Consider the following 18,537-nt stretch of genomic DNA (forward strand, 5'->3'; position numbering starts at 1 on the left):
TATGATCTGGAATACAGACTGGATTTTAGCACCATATAAGATACATTGCATCTTTTGAAGAAGCAAAACTTAGGAGAGGCCTACATAAACATGAAAAGTATAGAAAATCATTCTAAAAATATACTGTGGACTTATTTTTTCTGTCCAATGTTAAATATGTATTTTCATGAAGAAATATTTGCTAAAACCAATCAATGGAAAGAAAATCTATGGTCTACAAGATTTAACCATTAACAACAAAAATGGAATTATTCAAAACTTTTTTCTTAGAATTTCAGCAGTGTGATTATGGTTTCAGTATCCCCAGATGAGCAATAATTTAGAAGAAATTACAAAGACAAGGTGAAAAACTCAAGTTCAGTTTGACTGAATTTCAAAACTGATAACACAAACTGCAAAACATCTAGAGTATACATATTATTGCTGAAATATAATGTAGATTGAATAAGTTAAAGGTCACATGATTAAATTGATATAGAACTTAAACAGGACAATTAATATGTAATAATGGAAGACAAGTTTTTCCCCAAAACAGATGATATAATTATTCACTAAATATATAGATCCATCTACCTATTTTTACTCAAGGAATCTGATAGTCTTTTGAGTAGGGCAGGTCAGGGAATAAATTGTGCAAAGAGTATTGGACTCTAATACTTATCTATATATGGTAAAATTCTCATTATTCCATCTACTACATGATCCCAAGCTAGTTGACAAACCCATGTTTTAAGGGTCTTCTGGAAGGCCAACACTTTTCTGGGTAAAATTGTGCATCTAAGGGCAACCATTTTTGAACCCAATTTTTGTACCTTAAATGGGCTAATTTACAAAATGTGTCCAAAATTCAGATCCATGAATCCTGAGGCAATAAAATTTGGGGAAATAATGTTTCAGTGCTTCTGGCTGTTGCTGTAAACAAGTTTTGTAATAGTTTCCTTGTTTTGCAATCACTCATTTCCTTCCCTACCCAGCATCAGCCTCTTACATGCCTACTAGGTAGGTTCAGTTCGGTTCCTAATGCTGCCCCCCAGATTCTTGCAAGGAAACAGCAGGAAGTCAGAAGTCATTTCCGATTCCATTAGTTTTTTTGCCTGCCTTGATTGCTATGTTCCTCTTGTTTAGGGAAGGAAATGCTGCTGATACGTTAACCCAACAGAGCATGGGATATTTAATAATAGAAAATTGAAAGCCTGCCAGAGTATTTCTTTGCCCCCTCTTATACCAAACAAGCAGGGTGGGATTATTTTGAGTTTCTTACCTCTTTGCCTTTCCCAAGAATGTACTGGTGTTTATTTAACACCGGTTGCAGACGGTGTTGACAGGAGGGCAGAGATCGACCGCGAGGTGCCTCACCTGTGGGGTACCTCAGGGGTCGATTCTCTCGCCTCTCCTGTTCAACATCTATATGAAGCCGTTGGGTGAGGTCATCAGTGGCTTTGGGGTGAGTTACCAGCTATACGCTGATGACATTCAGCTGTACTTTTCCACCCCGGGCCACCCCAACAAAGCTGTCGAAGTGCTGTCCCGGTGCCTGGAAGCCGTACGGGTCTGGATGGGGAGAAACAGACTCAGGCTCAATCCATCCAAGACGGAGTGGCTGTGGATGCCGGCACCCCGGTACAGTCAGCTGCAGCTGCAGTTGACTGTTGGGGGCGAGTCATTGGCCCCAACAGAAAGGGTGCGCAACTTGGGCGTTCTCCTGGATGGACGGCTGTCGTTTGAAGACCACCTGGCAGCCGTCTCCAGGAGAGCTTTTTACCAGGTTCGCCTGGTTCGCCAGTTGCGCCCCTTCCTTGACCGGGATGCCTTATGCACGGTCATTCACGCTCTAGTCGCCTCTCGTCTGAATTATTACAATGCTCTCTACATGGGGCTACCCCTGAAGTGCACTCGGAGGCTTCAGGTAGTCCAGAATGCAGCTGCGCGGGTGATTGAGGGAGCCACACGTTGCTCCCGGGTAACACCGCTCCTGCGCAGTTTGCACTGGCTACCTGTGGTCTTTCGGGTGCGCTTCAAGGTGTTGGTTACCACCTTTAAAGCGCTCCATGGTTTAGGGCCCGGGTACTTACGGGACCGCCTGCTGTTATCCTATGCCTCCCACCGACCCATACGCTCACACAGAGAGGGTCTTCTCAGGGTGCCGTCCGCCAAGCAATGCCGGCTGGCGGCCCCCAGGTGAAGGGCCTTCTCTGTAGGAGCACCTACCCTCTGGAACGAACTTCCCCCTGGTTTGCGTCAACTACCTGACCTTTGGACCTTTCGCCGTGAATTGAAAATGTACTTGTTTATTCAAGCGGGACTGGCTTAATTCCTAATTTTGAAATTTTGAAATTTTTGAATTTTAATAGTTTTAAATTGGGGTATTCTGTTTTATTGGGTCAAATTTGATGGTTTTAAATTTCTCTGCCATTATAGAATATGTTATTTTAATTTGTTGTTTTAAAATTGTATTGTTTTAATCTGGCTATACACTGCCAAGTCCTTCGGGAGAAGGGCGGTATAAAAATCTAAATAATAAATAAATAAATAAATAAATAATAAATAATATTAATTGAATTCCTTCTGTGAGATTATCTCCATATTTTACACTACAACTATTAAAAATACAAACTATAAAATTAAAAAATAATACCGAGATAATTAAAAACAAGAGAAACGGATACTATACTAAAATATAGTATTGGTAGAAATAAATCTTAATGAAGAATGCGGAGGTTTGATAGTTTACTGGGTGAATGGGAAACCAAATGTACTTCCTTAAAGAATGTATTCCATTGCCTGGAGCGGATCGGGTTAACACCTTAAGATAGAGGACTGCTGGTGGGGGAGGGGGGGGAAGCATTAGGATCTGATCTAGTTAATTGGGCAGGTTCATAGCAGGAGAATCTTGTCTCTAAGATTGTCAGAATATAAGCCATTTAGGATTTTAAAGGTCAACTGTTACAGCAAGATTTTGATTGAAAGAACCCCCAGTTAGCTAACTAAAGATGCAATGAATCAGAATTCTATCTGAACATCCAGATAGAACATCCCTGGCTTGTACCCAAGGCAAAGACAGTGTGTTCTCTATAGAGAAAGCCTGCATTTGGGCAATTTTTTAGCAATCTCAGTTCTGCAAATATTACTAGTAAGTAGAGTTGTTGCTTTTGCAATAATTCTTAAAGCGGTACTAATTTTAATAGGCACAGGAAAAACAATAAAAATGTAATCTCATAGGAAAAAAAGCAGCTGAAAATCTCAGGGTGTACATGAATGTAAAATAAAAGTAGTGATCCTGGCTTCTGTTTTTGCCAGCAGAGTTTATTATGGAGAAATGGAAACAAAAATTGTGGATTTTAATTCTTTGGAATTTTTAAATTTGTGAATATTGATAGACTCAAAATAAAAAATATTTGAGGTTAAAGATGCTTGGAAAAATTCAAAAATTACTATTCTAAGCTATATTTGCCTTTTGTGGAAATTTATTTGTGGCAGCATAGATGCTTATAGCCATACTGTTATTGTGATATTTATCAATTTTATTTTAATAACTGCTTAATGTGCTTGCTTTATATGAGATTTGCAGAAAAATATGAGAACTGAATTGCTTTGAAATGTGATGCATCTTCATCTAACATTCAGTTAACTGTTGCTCTCTGGAGCAACGACTACGCTTGGGTGACTTGGTGTGTCAGTAAGTAATCTCAAGATATTTAAAGTCTAGTAAAATATGCCATGCAGTTGTTGCATTATGTGGATACTGGAAACTAGAGTAGAATTTTCTGTCTTTTAAGACATAGTAAACTGATAGTACTGAGCTGATACAAAGCTTATAATATAATTAACAGATGAAGTAGGCTGAGAAACTATAAGTAGTAATTGTTAGCGAGAATTTTAATAGTAACTCAAACACAGTTTAAATCACAATGAGGGACTAATATATGATTCTTCTCTTGCAGGGTAATCACTTTGATCAGTATGAAGAAGGCCACCTGGAGATTGAGCAGGCGTCATTAGACAAGCCTATAGAATCGGTAAGACCTAATTTTTTATTTTCAAGCCCCTGACAAAGCTAGGTAGTGCTCACATATTCTTTGTCATAAATGCAGTCATATTCTTTTTAGAAGAGATAGATACTAGTATATTTGCCAATTTTACATTAAAGTTAAAATAAGATTAGATCATTAAGTGTTGTTCTTTTGAGAAGTGTTTAAATCACATTAATAAATCAAAAGCCTAATATAACAAAATAACTACTTTAATTTCCAGATTAATGAACATTGAGAAGTCTTATATATTTAGTTTGGCTCAGGGAAGGAGAATATAAAATAAAAACAGCAACATTAGCATAAATAAATGACAATCACAAAATAATATTACAGTCATAGTTTTTTTATATTTTAAAAGATCTTCTGTTATGAATTTGCTAATGAAAAGCTACAGACAAGGAAGAATGAAGTCTGCCTTGTTTGCTTCTCCATTTGTTTTTTCTTTTATGCATTTTTCATTTTTGAATTTTTGCCATATATCATACTTCTGTATACTTTCTTCTTCTGAAATAAAATAGTTATAATTTCTACTGTATAAATATCTATTTGAAATTCAGCCGTTTAAAGGATTTGGATGAGGCTCTAAAAATAAAAACAAAGTAACTTCAATACTCCAATATTTTCAGATCTGGAATAAAGAATAACCAATACATTAACCCAGTGGTAGTCAACCTGGTCCCTACCGCCCACTAGTGGGTGTTCCAGTTTTCATGGTTGGCGGTAGGGCTTTTGTCCAATACTGAAGCACTTTCCTTCTTTTTAATTTAATTGACTTTTTAAAAAAAATTCATAGCATTATGTAAAAACATTTTCATTAGGTTTTCATAAAATTCCCTAGAACAATTTAAATTTCTGAAAATATACCATTTGTATCGCCCACGCATAAGTTTAGTTCATGTTATGTATGTGAAACTAAATGGCGCTATAGTGCGACCGCAAACAAAAGAGCCTCATCCCAGAATAGCTCGCGCATCTCCCCCCACACCACCCAGCTGTAACAGACAAGCAGAGCTGGTAGCCCCCTCCCCCCCCAAACCCAATCCACGATGTGCGAGAGGCATGCACAGACGACGATACATGGTGCATTACTGTGGAACCGGTGGGCAGTTAGAAAATTTTACTACTAACAGAGATACAAAAGTGGGCAGTAGATATAAAAAGGTTGACTAGCCCTGCATTAACCATTTTGCTCTTGTCCATCTCTTTAGTTTTTTGGATGTACAGTATCTTATAGTTTAGGAATTCCCAAGCACCCTAATCTTGTCATCACTTCTTAATCTCAGAACAGATTTGCATTTGCCAACCTCCTGCTTACAGTTAGCACTTGCTTAACAATGCTAATTGGGATAGGAAACTCTGATGTTAAGTAACATGATTGTAAATTTTAAAAAGTTACATGACCATGCGTATTCTGGAAGTCCTGGAAATAATGACCTCATGTCACTGTGACAAGTGACTTCCTGATGGCTTCCTATTGACTTTGCTTGTCTGAAGTTTTTTTTTTGTTTTGTTTTTTGTTTACATTTATACCCCGCCCTTCTCCGAAGACTCAGGGCGGCTTACAATGTATAAGGCAATAGTCTCATTCTATTTGTATATTTTTTTTTTACAAAGTCAACTTATTGCCCCCCCAACAATCTGGGTCCTCATTTTACCTACCTTATAAAGGGTGGTAGGCTGAGTCAACCTTGGGCCGGGCTCGAACCTGCAGTAATTGCGTGTTCTAATAACAGGCTTCTCTATTGCCTGAGCTATCCCGGCCCCTTGACAAGGACATGATGATGATGACGACAAAGTTCCAATGACTATAAATATGAGGAATGGTTATAACCACTCTTGTTCAGAGCTGTGATAAGTTCAAACAATTGCTAGACTAACTGTTGAACAAGGACCACCTGTATTACCTTCCTCCCTCTCATGACAAATTGTAATTGTCCTTGGAATTTTGCACTATGGTTGACACATGGCCTGATCAGTTCTTGGTATAATCTGTAAAATAATCCTATAATAAAGAATTTAGAAGTAAGTAATAAAGGTAATTCCATGAGATCCTGGAATCTTTCTTAGGAGTCTTGGAATCCATGGAACCCTAAGAATACTACTATTTTGCCTCATTTTTTAAGTTATTATTTCAAAGGTAGATTATGTAAAACTGTAGGGGAGAGAACAAGGCCCCGTGGACCTTTGTCTGAGTCTATTACGGATAGTCCTCAACTTACAACAATTCAATTAGTGACTTTACGAAATTACAACACTACTGAAAAAAGTGACTTATGGCCATTTTTCACCGTTGCAGCATCCTCATGAATACATGTTCAAAATTCAGACAGTTGGCAACTGTTTCATATTTATGAAGGTTGCAGTGTCCCAGGGTCATTTGATCACGTTTTGTAACTTTCTGACAAGCAAAGACAATGGAGAAGCCAGATTCACTTAACAACTCTGTTACTAACTTAACAGCTGCAGTGATTCACTTAACAACTGTGGCAAGAAAGGTCATAAAATTGGGCAGAATTCACTAAATAGCTGTGTCGCTTAACAACAGACATTTTGGACTTAACTGTGACCATAAGTCAAGGACTGCCTATATTGGAGTAGCAGAGTAACCTAGCCATCATTATTAGCAATGGTTGCTTTTCTCAGCTTTTCTAGTTAATTATTTTTCAAACCACAGTATTTATTCCCAACCCTATACTTAAGTCAATTCCTACCATGTCCTAATGTAGTCTCTCTGGTCATATCTTCTTTGGATCATTAATGCATATAGCCCCCAGCTATGAAGAAGTTAAGGCATCTCAATTAAAATTTTATCTAAAGGTACTAACTCTTATTCTAAATTTCACTGCATTCATGAATGCTTAAAAATCTACAGTATTAAGAAGCCATATATTCTATATATTTTTTAATCTACGTATATATCTATGCATACACAGATTAAAATATATACACAGATTAAATATATATACCTGCTTTCCTGTTTAATAGATTGATGTTTGTGTGTGTGTATTTGTGTGCGTGTTGAGATGTTCACAGAAATTTACACAACTTGGGGTGTTCGACATTTTTTCTTTCACAGCAGTTGGTCCAAATTAGCTAAGCAGCCATGACCTGGTTTGTATTTGCACGGTCTGCATTTTTAATTTCTTTTCTAGGGTTTCCTTTCTTCCTTCCCCCTTCTCCGCCCCCCTTCCCATTTCTTATTTCTGTTCTTCTGTCCAACAAACACTGCATTCAGTATCTATTCATTGTGCTGGCATGATGCTAGAATTAGGCATGATAGTCATTGGTAACATGAAATAATGCTGCAGAGAGGGTGGGAAGGATGGTGGTAATGCAGCTGCATTTGATTCTGTTGAATAATTCAGCTTTGTTTGCATGCATAAGCACACATATCAATTGAAATGCAAAGCCAGTTTCCCTCTGTAAATGTCATGAAATAGTTAGTATTGAAGCAATATTATATGGCGTATTGGGGATGTTATTACAAGGTAAACGGCCCTGTGATCCATAATCATAATGCTCACAATATATATATTGCTGACCATTCTAAAAGAAATGTAATAGGAAAGCCCAGTGCTATTTCATTGCAGTGCATCAGTGCATCAAGATACATTGCAACTTTAAAAGGATCATGAGTGCCCAAATGTTTGATTCTGATCCACAGATCTGCATAATGAAATAAATCCATAACCTTAAAAACCAGCCTTCCCAAAAGTCTAAAAACATGCTTTGAGTTCACACTCCTTCTCAGGAGTAGAGATTCTAGAATCTATAAGTATTGCTAAAGTGTTCCATGGTATATTTTTTCTTAACGTAATGCAAATTATTAATTTTTGCTTTTTGTATTGTTTGGATCCAAAATAAGTTATTTAAATTTTGAAATTGGACAAATTTATTACTGTTTAAGCTCCATTGATTTTAGTGGAAACTAAATATGAATTTATAGAACTCAGATTTGAGTCAACTATTTTCAGTCATCACAATTTATATCAAAAATAGATTATTCACGTTTACTGTAGAAAATTTGAACTAGTTTTTGTAATTCAGTATTCTCTGATGTTTAGAAACTTAAAGCTGGTGGGATCTCAATCAAAACTTCTTTTGATTATTAAAGTAGGTAATTTTTGTTACACTGTTTCTTGGGGGGGAGATATTTTAGCTATATTAGTACATTGTGCTAAAGCAGAAAGTTTGTTTTATTCTGATACAAATAAAGCTTACTGTGTCTTGTAAGCAAAAGTTATGGCTTAATAGGATATTTTGAATTCTGCCTTTACAGAAATATTTCAGAAAATTTCAGAGAGGAATTAAATATATGAGGATAGAGTTAAGAACTGAGAAGAACAAAACTATTGACTTTTAGATATTAACAAAGTAATTAAGATTGTTTAATCATTAACAGGAGAAAAATACTTTTCCAGGTTCACCATAATTTAAATCCACAATTTAGAAGAATGTCTTGTGACACAATTTCAATGGCTGCCTTTATTTTTTCAGCTCTTGACTGTTTTTGCAGGGGAATGTCAGAGCCAGCAGCCAGCTCATAGAGAGGGATGGTTCTTGCAGGAAGCAAGAGGAACCAACTAGGGGTTGGTTCTAAGTGAATGACTTTTGTTTTTGTCAACTCTTTTGTTCCTTTTTTTTTTGTCTAGTAATGAAAATACTGAACATTATGCGGCACCACATATTGAGTTCTTGTGCTTGTATTATATTTGGTGCAAAAGATTTTATTTCACAAATGTATTTGTTCAACTTTAGGTAGTAATACAGTAATGTTTATTTTTATTTTTTTTATTGGCCAAGTGTGATTGGACACACAAGGAATTTGTCTTGGTGCATATGCTCTCAGTGTACAGAAAAGAAAAGATACCTTCATCAAGGTACAACATTTACAGCACAAATGATGGTTATAGGGTACAATTTAACACTTAATGATACAACACTTATTTATTTGTGTTGAAAACATTTTCCTAGTAAATAAAATCCTTTTTTTTTCAGCTGGAACTAAAAATGGTTTTACATAGCACTGAACAGTTGTAGGTAAAAATCTTCTAAAGTATAAGTGGGTTTAACTTGCTGAAAACTATTGAGACCAGCTGGATCTGGCAGCAAAGTCCAAGGGAGATTACAAATAATTTTAGAAAAATATGAGGAATGGCTTTGCTTGGGAACACAATTAAATTTATATGTGGCTCTGCAGCATTATCTTTTGAGGTGATCCTGATTTGTATTGCTACAGAACAGAACTGGATAGTAGCTGTAACAGATTGATTTGGGAGTCTGCAGATCACTGCATTGATTAAGAGTGATGCAGTTGAAATTTGCATTCATAATTTGGTAATGATAATAGGAAACATACTTGTGCATTATTTTACTAGAGACACAAATAAGCTTATGTTTTAGGTCCATCTCCTTTGTGACACTATATTATTGAGAGAATTTATTACTTATATTGAGAAAAGAAATTAGGTCAATAACTGAATCCACAGATGTAAAGAGATTTCAGATTATCAATCCTTTAACCAAAAAACCCCAGTTATTTAAGGATGAAATGAATCCCTCCAAGTTGGGACATTTTTTAGAACCTGGTTTTATAGAATTAGGCTTATCTTCACAATTTTTCTTATTTATAGGGTAGGTAACCTATCTTATTTTATAGTGTCAATTGTGACAGAGTTGAATCTAGTGGTATTATTCTGATAATAGATATAATAATATTCAGCCCATATGGACCATCTATCCCTGTGAACAGCAAATCTATTCCTCACATTTCCCAGAACTGAAGGTTTAAAAGAATATTGGTAGCTGTGTTAGATAAAGAAAAACTGAACAGCCATCTGTGTCCATTCTTCTGGTCAATTGATGCAGAGGGGTATAACTTTTCGGATGCATTTTAAAAATTGATTATTATAAATATACTTAGAAAATATTCAAGAAATAGGAAAAGAGATGTTCCAATCCTTGTCTTATTCTGAGTGACAGAAGCAAAATGAAGATTATTCATTACACAACCATGTAGTTCTAGCATCCACTTTTGTCTCAAAAGTAACCTTTGAAAGCTGCTTAAGAACGAAGCATTATACTTTGGGGCATGCTGATTTCCTTGTAAAATCCTCTTTTAACAAGGGTTAAGGGTGGGACCCTGAATTCTTGTCTGATACCTCAGACTCTTCCAATTTTAGTTCTTTTGAGGAAGAAATGAAAAGAGGAACCCACATATGGGGGAAAGGTTTTATACCTTTCCCTGTTAAAAATAAGAGTTATTTGCTTCAAGCTTTCTTTTTTTATCCTTTGCCATGCAGAGCCTGACTAGATAATAGATTTTCCCCACAGCTTAGCTCTTATCTTGTAATGATTCCAGTTTTAACTATTTATATTGAGAAAGGGCAGCAATTTGAGCAAATACTTAGCAAACAACCCAGTCCCCACCCCCTTTTTTCCATCTATATCAATTGTACTTCATATTAGCAAGGCTATTTTAACACTTTGTTGAGATAGAGTTCAGTTTCATATTTTCTCTTTCTTGCTTTACTCTTGTCATATACTGTGTTATTGGTGTTTATGACCATCAAATATTGTAGGCAAGATGGTCAAAATTATTTCTTCAGCCCCTTTGTGGAATGCAAAAAGAAGAATATTGTAGTAATTTTGGGGATTTAGTTTTTGTCCCATTGCACATCTATACTGATCTGTGGACTCCCCTGGATCCAAAATGATATCTACATAAGGCTGCCAATTTGATACTTAGCAGCTGCCTGTATATTGCCAAGCACTCTAAATATTGTGCTTTCTGCAGATGCTGAATGATGTAGCACTACTCTTGGGCTTTTTCTCTCTTGCTTTCATTGTGTCATACAGTAAGCTCTGGGACTTTTGTTCTCCCTCCACCCATTTTGCATGGAAGCACCCTTTATAGCACCTAGCTGTTCCTGCTTTTAAATTCTTTGATGCACAGTCAGCATACCTTTTGGAGCCACTCAGGAGGCGATAGTGACATTATTTTATTGTATTAAACAAAAATCTTTTTGAGCTAATTTAATTGAACTTTGTATTCATAAGCGTTTATATCTCTCTAACCCTCTCAAATGTATAACAGAATTTAATGGGAAGACAATTAATTGCTGAAGATATCTAGTGAAGTATCCTTACCTATTACTTTTTTTTAAAGAAATGTTTTGAGTTGTGTGCTTGTTTTATCCACAGAAGAATAATGTGAAATCTGTAAATTTACATATCTCCATAAGTTATAGGAGTTTTATAGGCTAGAAACTTCAACTTGTATGTTGAAGCATACAGAATCTCTTGAGTGGCTTGGCAAGTGTGGTGCTAATGTGTACAACCATCCTCAGTTTTATTCTCTTTCCCTATGTTCAGTTTTAATGTTTGTTTCTCTCCCTGCTTCTCCTCTTTCACAATGTCAGTCACAATGCTGTTAAAACTCCCAGCTAGTCTTGTGTTTATTTTATGCGTTCCTTTTTTTTAAAAAAAATATTATTCGCAAGCAGTGAATAAAAACAAGACAAACACATTAAAAACAAATTACCACTAGTTGGTTGGACAGTTTCTTACTTTGTGTTACATTTAACTGTTCTTTTGACAGCCCAGTTTTTAAAGCCAGGTTCGTATGGAAATGCTTTCACTCCACCTGCACTGCTTTTGGAAATAGCATAATGGCTTCATTTGTCTGTTACTTTTTAGTGCATTCATCACACAACATGTTTAGCACAATGTCTCATCTGAGCAATAATTGTTTCCTTTTGCAGGAACTGAAGTACAACACAGTTCTTTTTGTCAGAACTTCTTATTAGTCTGATACTAACACTATTCAGTTAATAATTATCCAAAATGGCTGCATTTTTCTATATTTAGAAAAGTCAGTATTTAAAAAGATTTAGAAAAGTTTTAAACCGAAAGTATCAGCCAAAGACACAGTCTCTCAGTCTAATTTAGCCACTAGAAATCAGTAAAGCAAGCACTAAGCATGGACAACAGAAGCAAAAGAATAATAAATGTCAGTGAAGGTGGGGGAGGGGGAGATAGGTAACCTGGGGGGAAAAAGGAGGGGTTGATGAGCCTCTTATTTTTTCATAATATGGTCCCATTATTATTTTCAGCACCTCTAGTAGTCCTAAAGGAAAAGTATTGTATGTATTTATTTATTTAAAAATACATCCCACTGATTTTAATAAGATTTATGCCTCAATAGATATGTGGGAAATTACAATATAAATACACATATACATAGATCTATATATGTTTGTATCAACTATCACCTTCCTACACACACACACACACACACACACACACACACACACACAGAGTTGCTGTCCTTTGAAACTCCTGGCTTATCCAGTTGACTGTTTTATACTGTGTCTGGTAGATTTGTTTGAGCTTTTAAGAAAAGGAGATTTCACTAGCTTATCATCTGAGAGCCTGGGGATCCTATATTTGCATTAAAGGTGCATTATCATTATATGATGGCCAAATTTCAGGGATATTCTTACATACAATTAAAGAGATAACAATTTTTAGAATATATATCTTAATAATAAGAGCCTTACATTGTCCATGTCTGGCCTAGTGAGTGATAGAAGTTATAGATCAACAGATATAGAGGCCACCTATTTCTACAAGGCTGCCTGAAGGGCTAGATTTAAATTAGAGTTCATCCCTGAAATAAATGAAATGGAATATTAAATTGAAGTAATTGAATTCAGGTAGAAGAAGTAGATTGACAGAGCTGTGGGTTTTTTTTAAAGCTCTTCTATCTAATAGCATTAAAATCAGATCCATTGCTGAAATAAGGGAAGGAGATTCTGGAAGAAGATTCATGATAAGAATGTCAAGAAAAGGGAGAGTTAATTTATATTTAATTTCTTCAGTTTATATTCCAGGTGAAGAAAATAATTTTAGGGAGAGCATTTAAGGGAGATTCACCAACGGAAAGGACTACTTACCATATATAATTCCCTGTAATCTTTCTTCTTCCTGTTAATATTACACGGACATGGAATCCAGTGTTTTTCTTGAAATTAATTTCATCCTAGCTATGTACCGTGTTTCCCCGAAAATAAGACCTTGTCTTTTTTTTTTTAACCCTGAAATAAGCGCTTGGCCTTATTGCCATGTGCTCAAAAGCCTGATTGGGCTTATTATCAGGGGGTGTCTTATTTTGGGAGAAACAGGGTATATGCTAGTTTCTTACTTTATCTTGATGTCAAAAGCTAACATTGAATTGCTACATTTATCTCTTATTAATTTTAGTCCATTTTGATTTTCTTTTTAAAAGATGAGACATTATGCTTGTTGTGTTTTGTCCCTACAAGCACTAATGGTTCCTTGCTGTTTTAACCTGTTGCTAGGCCTGTTCATCCTAACATATTAGTATTTCTGTTAGTTTACATGTGTAATGCATCATCCAGTCTACGCTTGAGCTCATTTTATTTATATATACTTTGATTATTTTTAATTTGTTAATATTTTAAATTTGAACTTTTGTATTTTTACTAACTTTGCTATACTTTTTCAGTTTAATAATGGCTGCATGTTTTAATTTTCATATATATGTGTGTGTATATATATGTGTGTGTGTGTGCTTGTATATATGTATATATATGGTTATATATGCATATATATATGTGTGCATATATATATTTATATATATATACTACATATATAGATATTTGTATGTATGTATTTTTTTATTTATAAAAAAACCAATCAAATCTAACATGGATTTTGCTCTGATTGTGTTTTGGTTTCTAGTGGTGGGGCAAGTCTGACACTTAACAACTTAATGTGATCTCTTCAAAATCTGACACACAAACAAGTAAAAAATAAACTAAACACATTGTTAGTTAGTTTGTTTGTTTATTTGTTTTTACAAAAATCAAGTGGCGCTTTTTAGGTGATGGATATGATTGTATAACTAGATTGATTTAATGCTTTTTAAATGTCAATTTCTTTATTTTTCCCCATTGCTTTTTTTTCCTATTATGCACAAAAGTTGCCCAGCACACCATCAGAAAGTATGATGATCCTTCCTGAACTCTGTTCCTGTGGAAAAATCTTACTAGCAGGTGTTCTAGTTTTTTTGTTTTGTTTTTATGTAAATATCTTTTCCCTTTTATTGGGCAATTGTTGCCCTTAAGTAGTTCTTATTTCATTTATTTTGCATGCATACATGTAGAAAACTACCTTGTTCGCCATGTATTGAAATGTCATTGTAAAAGAAGAATATATTATTGGAATATTTTTGGTTTGTTTCTCTCTTCTGTCTGTCAGGATAATATTGGACACCGCTTGCTACAGAAGCATGGTTGGAAGCTGGGCCAAGGCTTGGGGAAATCTCTTCAAGGTAAGTAAAATATATATATAACTATTAAAATATTCAATGTCCTTCAAATTAAATTTCCAGTTTAGATTCTTTCCCTTCCTTCTTGCCCTTGTACTTATCAAGTTTTACATTTATCATTATTACACTCAGTTTCTCTTCATATATATTAGTCAAGTATGTGATCTGTATTCTGAATTATATATGTACATCAGGTTTTATTTAAGGGAAGTTGAAAGCTGGATATTGCAGCAGGAATATAGTATGGATGGGAAACCCATGCATCATTCTGTTGTTGACACAAATTGTTTAGTCATTGTGTCACCATGATTTTATCATCACCTTTGGTGGATGAAACATAAGAAAAAATGCAATAAATCTCCTTTCCAGAAAATAGTTATTTTTTAATCTAGGAGGTGGTTTTCAACCTGAGATACCTAGATTTTGGGCTAAAATAGAATATTGTCTGCATTGCATTAGACAAAAATTGAATATTGTCTGCATTTAAGATACATGATTTGAAACTACCATAATAATGTTAATCTAAATAGTAAGTTTCAAAACCTACAGAAATCTGATTAATACAAATTATTTCTTGCTGTAATTTATTCACTTGAAGTTGCTTCTGAAAGGTTACACATTTTGCTTAGAAGAATGTTTATTATAATTAGCATTGACCCAATACAAACTTCTGATTTTTTCTTCCCAGTTTGATTCCCCACGCTATCTCACATCTGTCCATATAACCTAAGTATATTATATGTACATATAATGAATGTTACTTTTTTTAAAGCTGTGGTACACTTCAATTAGGTAGCCAGGTTTTTGATAACCAAAACAAAGTTAGCGAGTAGCCACAAAGCCATTTAGACAACAGGATAGGTAAAATAACAAGGTCATTCTAAAAGTAGAATCCAAACATATATTGGAACTTACCTACATTGCCTATCCTCTAATATGTTTCATTCCTATTATGCTCCAGTGAAGTTTACCCATTAATAAAAGTGGTGAGATTTTTTTGAACTGTATGAACAATCCAGAATAATTAAGTGCTACCTAGCAAGCTAAGCTATATTGATATGAATAAGAAAGCTCCCTGGTTAATTGATTATGTCAGGGTAATGATGATTCAATAGCTGACCAGCTGCTGTAATACTGTAATATTTTAATGATGATGCAATGGTAGTAACGAGTCAGCAGGGTTATTTGACTGTTACCACTTTAAGAGTCTATATTATAAGAGATGCCCCATTGGGGAGTATCTATCTCTGTGTATGCTTCTATGCTGTAAATTGCTGATCGATTGTTTGACCTTTGCCTAGTACATGTATGTATATGTTCTTTGTAGATAAACCACTATTTGAAAGACAAACCTCTGTTTACTGTATTTTGCTCCTGGGTTGTCTCAAAATAGTCACACTGTGAGCACTCTGACAGATTAAAGTATAGAAATGGTTTCATATGGTTCCTGAATTGGAAAGACTGTTATTTCTGAAGAAGAAAATTGATTGCAGAAAATTACAATGAAAACTTGAATTCCTAAACTACATTGTCTGATGCTTAATTGTGGAACTGCAAATTAGTTTAATTTAAGATTAAACACACTCACACACCTGCATGTTTGTGTGTATGTGATATTTCTATTGTATCACATACAATACTTTTAACGTATTCTGTATTTACTGAGTTTCAATTTAAAACTAAAATCTTGTGGAAATACCTCAGAGAGATGTTCTAGAATGCATGCAAGCATGTTTTTAGTATTTTTTTAATTATTAAAATGTGTGTTTTCTCAGGTTTGCAATGGCTTTTCCCTTCTGTCATTGTATTTGTATGCACGTATGGTTGCTTTGTTTCACTGTGTTTTACAAAAGCAAAACAACTGTGTATGCCTACACATGCAGGAGCAATTTCTAAAGCAGCCCTGTGAGTCTGAAAAATCTGTGGTTGCTATAAGGTTTTTAAAAATTGCTTCAACACCACAGCACACTTTGAAGATCCTCTTCTGAAAGCTATTGTCTGTTAGTTTTCATTATTTATATGTCCCCGCTGACATGAATCAGTGTGTTACAATTATCTGAACTCCTGCATAGGAGCTATCTAGAAGACTTATTTTAAGATTCTGTCTAATGAGAATTGGTATATTAAAATCTATCCATTAAAAATCTATCCAAGAACAGTAACTGAAATTTCTGAAAAGTAAAATAGAGGTATTTTAACTTTTTGTTCTTTAAAGAAAATACTGTATAGCAGAATTTGTTTTTTAAAAAACATAACTATTCAATATTTTTGTAAGTATTTAATGTAGCTAATTCAGCCACATTATTCTATTTTTCATCTAGATTTTTGCAAAATTCTACTTATAATCTCTAGTTGATGTCTGTTATGACCTAGGCCCAAGTAGTTATTACCAGACACAATCAGTCCTAAACAAACATATTTTATTGGAAAAGGTGAGAATTACTTCATTCTCAGCTTAGTCCAAATTAATTCTAAAACAAGTCCTTCAGAAAAAGCCCCACGAATTTCAGAAACGAGAAGCTGACTAGAACAAATTGTAGCAACGTTGCTTTCCTAGAAAGAGCCCAAGAGCCTTTGCTGCTCTTTTAAGCCTTATGGGAGGGGCCTATCATCTCCTGGCCTTACTCCCAAGTAGTCCTTTTTGCATTAGCTGCTCTTGACTTCTGGCAGCTCTTCACATGCATGCATTAGGAATAGGCTTCTCCGGTTCCTCTGCTTCTCTGCTGTCCGCCTCTGGAGGTTCCAGTGTCCATGCATCGCTTCCAGATGGCCCTGGCCCCATCTCTGCCTCCGACGCAGAGCACTTGTCTGGGCCTTCCCCTGATTCCAGGACTAGCCCATTGTCCTTCCCAGCCTCCTCAGTGTCTGACTCCACTGCCAGCTCCGCAAGCTGCTGGTGGACCACAACAAATGTCCTCCTCTGCTAAATAATCTTGATGCTCTAAAAAAGGAATTTATATGGGCACTCATCTTAATTTGGTCAAGAAGTACTGCCTAATAATATATAAAGGAACACTAAATAAACAAACAATAATGCAATGTAATCAAGCTTCCTGGTAAACAAACTATAAGAATAATATTCCTCTTTTTCTTTTATACTGGCTTTCTATGAACTAACAAACTGGCAGGTCTTTTCTCTGATAGTGAAAACTATTTATTAAAACATATCTTAACACTCCAAGTGGTAATCATTACATTCATATTTGAAGAACTGTACAATACATACATACTATCCATTCACTTCTTATGTCCTTAAATTGGGGAACGTTTATGGATGGTGAGAGGAGGAGATCATGTTGAAACCACATAGGGATTTTTTTCATTGAGAAACTGAAGGATCAAAACTGAAAATAAAGTGATTTTCCTAAATGGAGGCAGTAGCCCACAGACAGCTCTGGCTGATCTTTAAAAAAGCAAAATAGGTAGGACATAACTAATACTTGTACTAGAGATTACAGGAAATCCTATGGTTGAAAGCTAGTAGTTGAAAATATTACATGGGTAATCTGTTTCTGTGTTATTGCCAAAAATACGAATTTGTTCAGGTAACAACCAGCAACAGAATGCTTTTATTTTGCCTTCTTCCTGAAATATCCCATGGTGACATATAAAAAGAAAGGATAATAAATGACTTATAACAAATAGCTTGTTTGATAAAGTGATTGACAGTAAAACAAGTTGGTATAAGAAGGAACAGGAAAATTCAGTAAAATGGTTGTAGAAGGATTACATTTGTGGTAATTTAATGTCCACAAGACAAGGAAGACTATAGTATTGCTGCATTGATGGTCAAGATACAGCTTTAATCATGAACAGTCGCTTATAATATTAGAATTGAAAAAGTCACTTTTTTTCCTGTTTTCTGCCTTGCTGTTCTTCATTTGCTTATTGATCCTGGGAATTTCTAAGAAAGCTGCAGTGATTATTCCTGTGGCCTTTCATTTAACAAGGAGATACTTACCGTATTTGGTGAGGAATAATGCTCAGTACTTTTTCTCTTAAGTCCTAAATATTTGGAAGCAAGATGGTTAGTTAGGAAGAACCCAGTCACAGAAAACACTATGATGGCCGTTCCCCCAGAACACATAACAAATCATTTTTTAATAAAACCATTTACATTCAGTATTTCTTGTTTGTTCTGTGTACAAGCGA

The 18,537-nt window shown here is 35.1% G+C and overlaps 1 protein-coding gene across 5 annotated transcripts in view; it reads left to right on the forward strand.

The window, feature by feature from the left end:
* GPATCH8 (G-patch domain containing 8) overlaps positions 1 to 18,537 on the forward strand; it is an 85,527-nt gene that overhangs the window by 17,431 nt on the left and 49,559 nt on the right. For 2 of the 5 annotated variants that reach the window (XM_058183844.1, XM_058183841.1), the window contains exons 2-5: positions 3,942 to 4,016; positions 7,108 to 7,142; positions 14,038 to 14,110; positions 14,316 to 14,388. Coding sequence is in view for 1 of the 5 variants with exons in the window: in XM_058183840.1 (XP_058039823.1) it covers positions 3,942 to 4,016; positions 14,316 to 14,388 (148 nt within the window). In the remaining 4 variants the exon portion in view is untranslated. Of the gene's footprint in view, positions 1 to 3,941; positions 4,017 to 7,107; positions 7,143 to 14,037; positions 14,111 to 14,315; positions 14,389 to 18,537 lie in introns of those variants that run through there. The other 3 variants (XM_058183843.1, XM_058183840.1, XM_058183845.1) reach the window with 3 other exon arrangements.

Source organism: Ahaetulla prasina, chromosome 4 (assembly GCF_028640845.1).
Source record: "Ahaetulla prasina isolate Xishuangbanna chromosome 4, ASM2864084v1, whole genome shotgun sequence".
Taxonomy (NCBI): domain Eukaryota; kingdom Metazoa; phylum Chordata; class Lepidosauria; order Squamata; family Colubridae; genus Ahaetulla; species Ahaetulla prasina.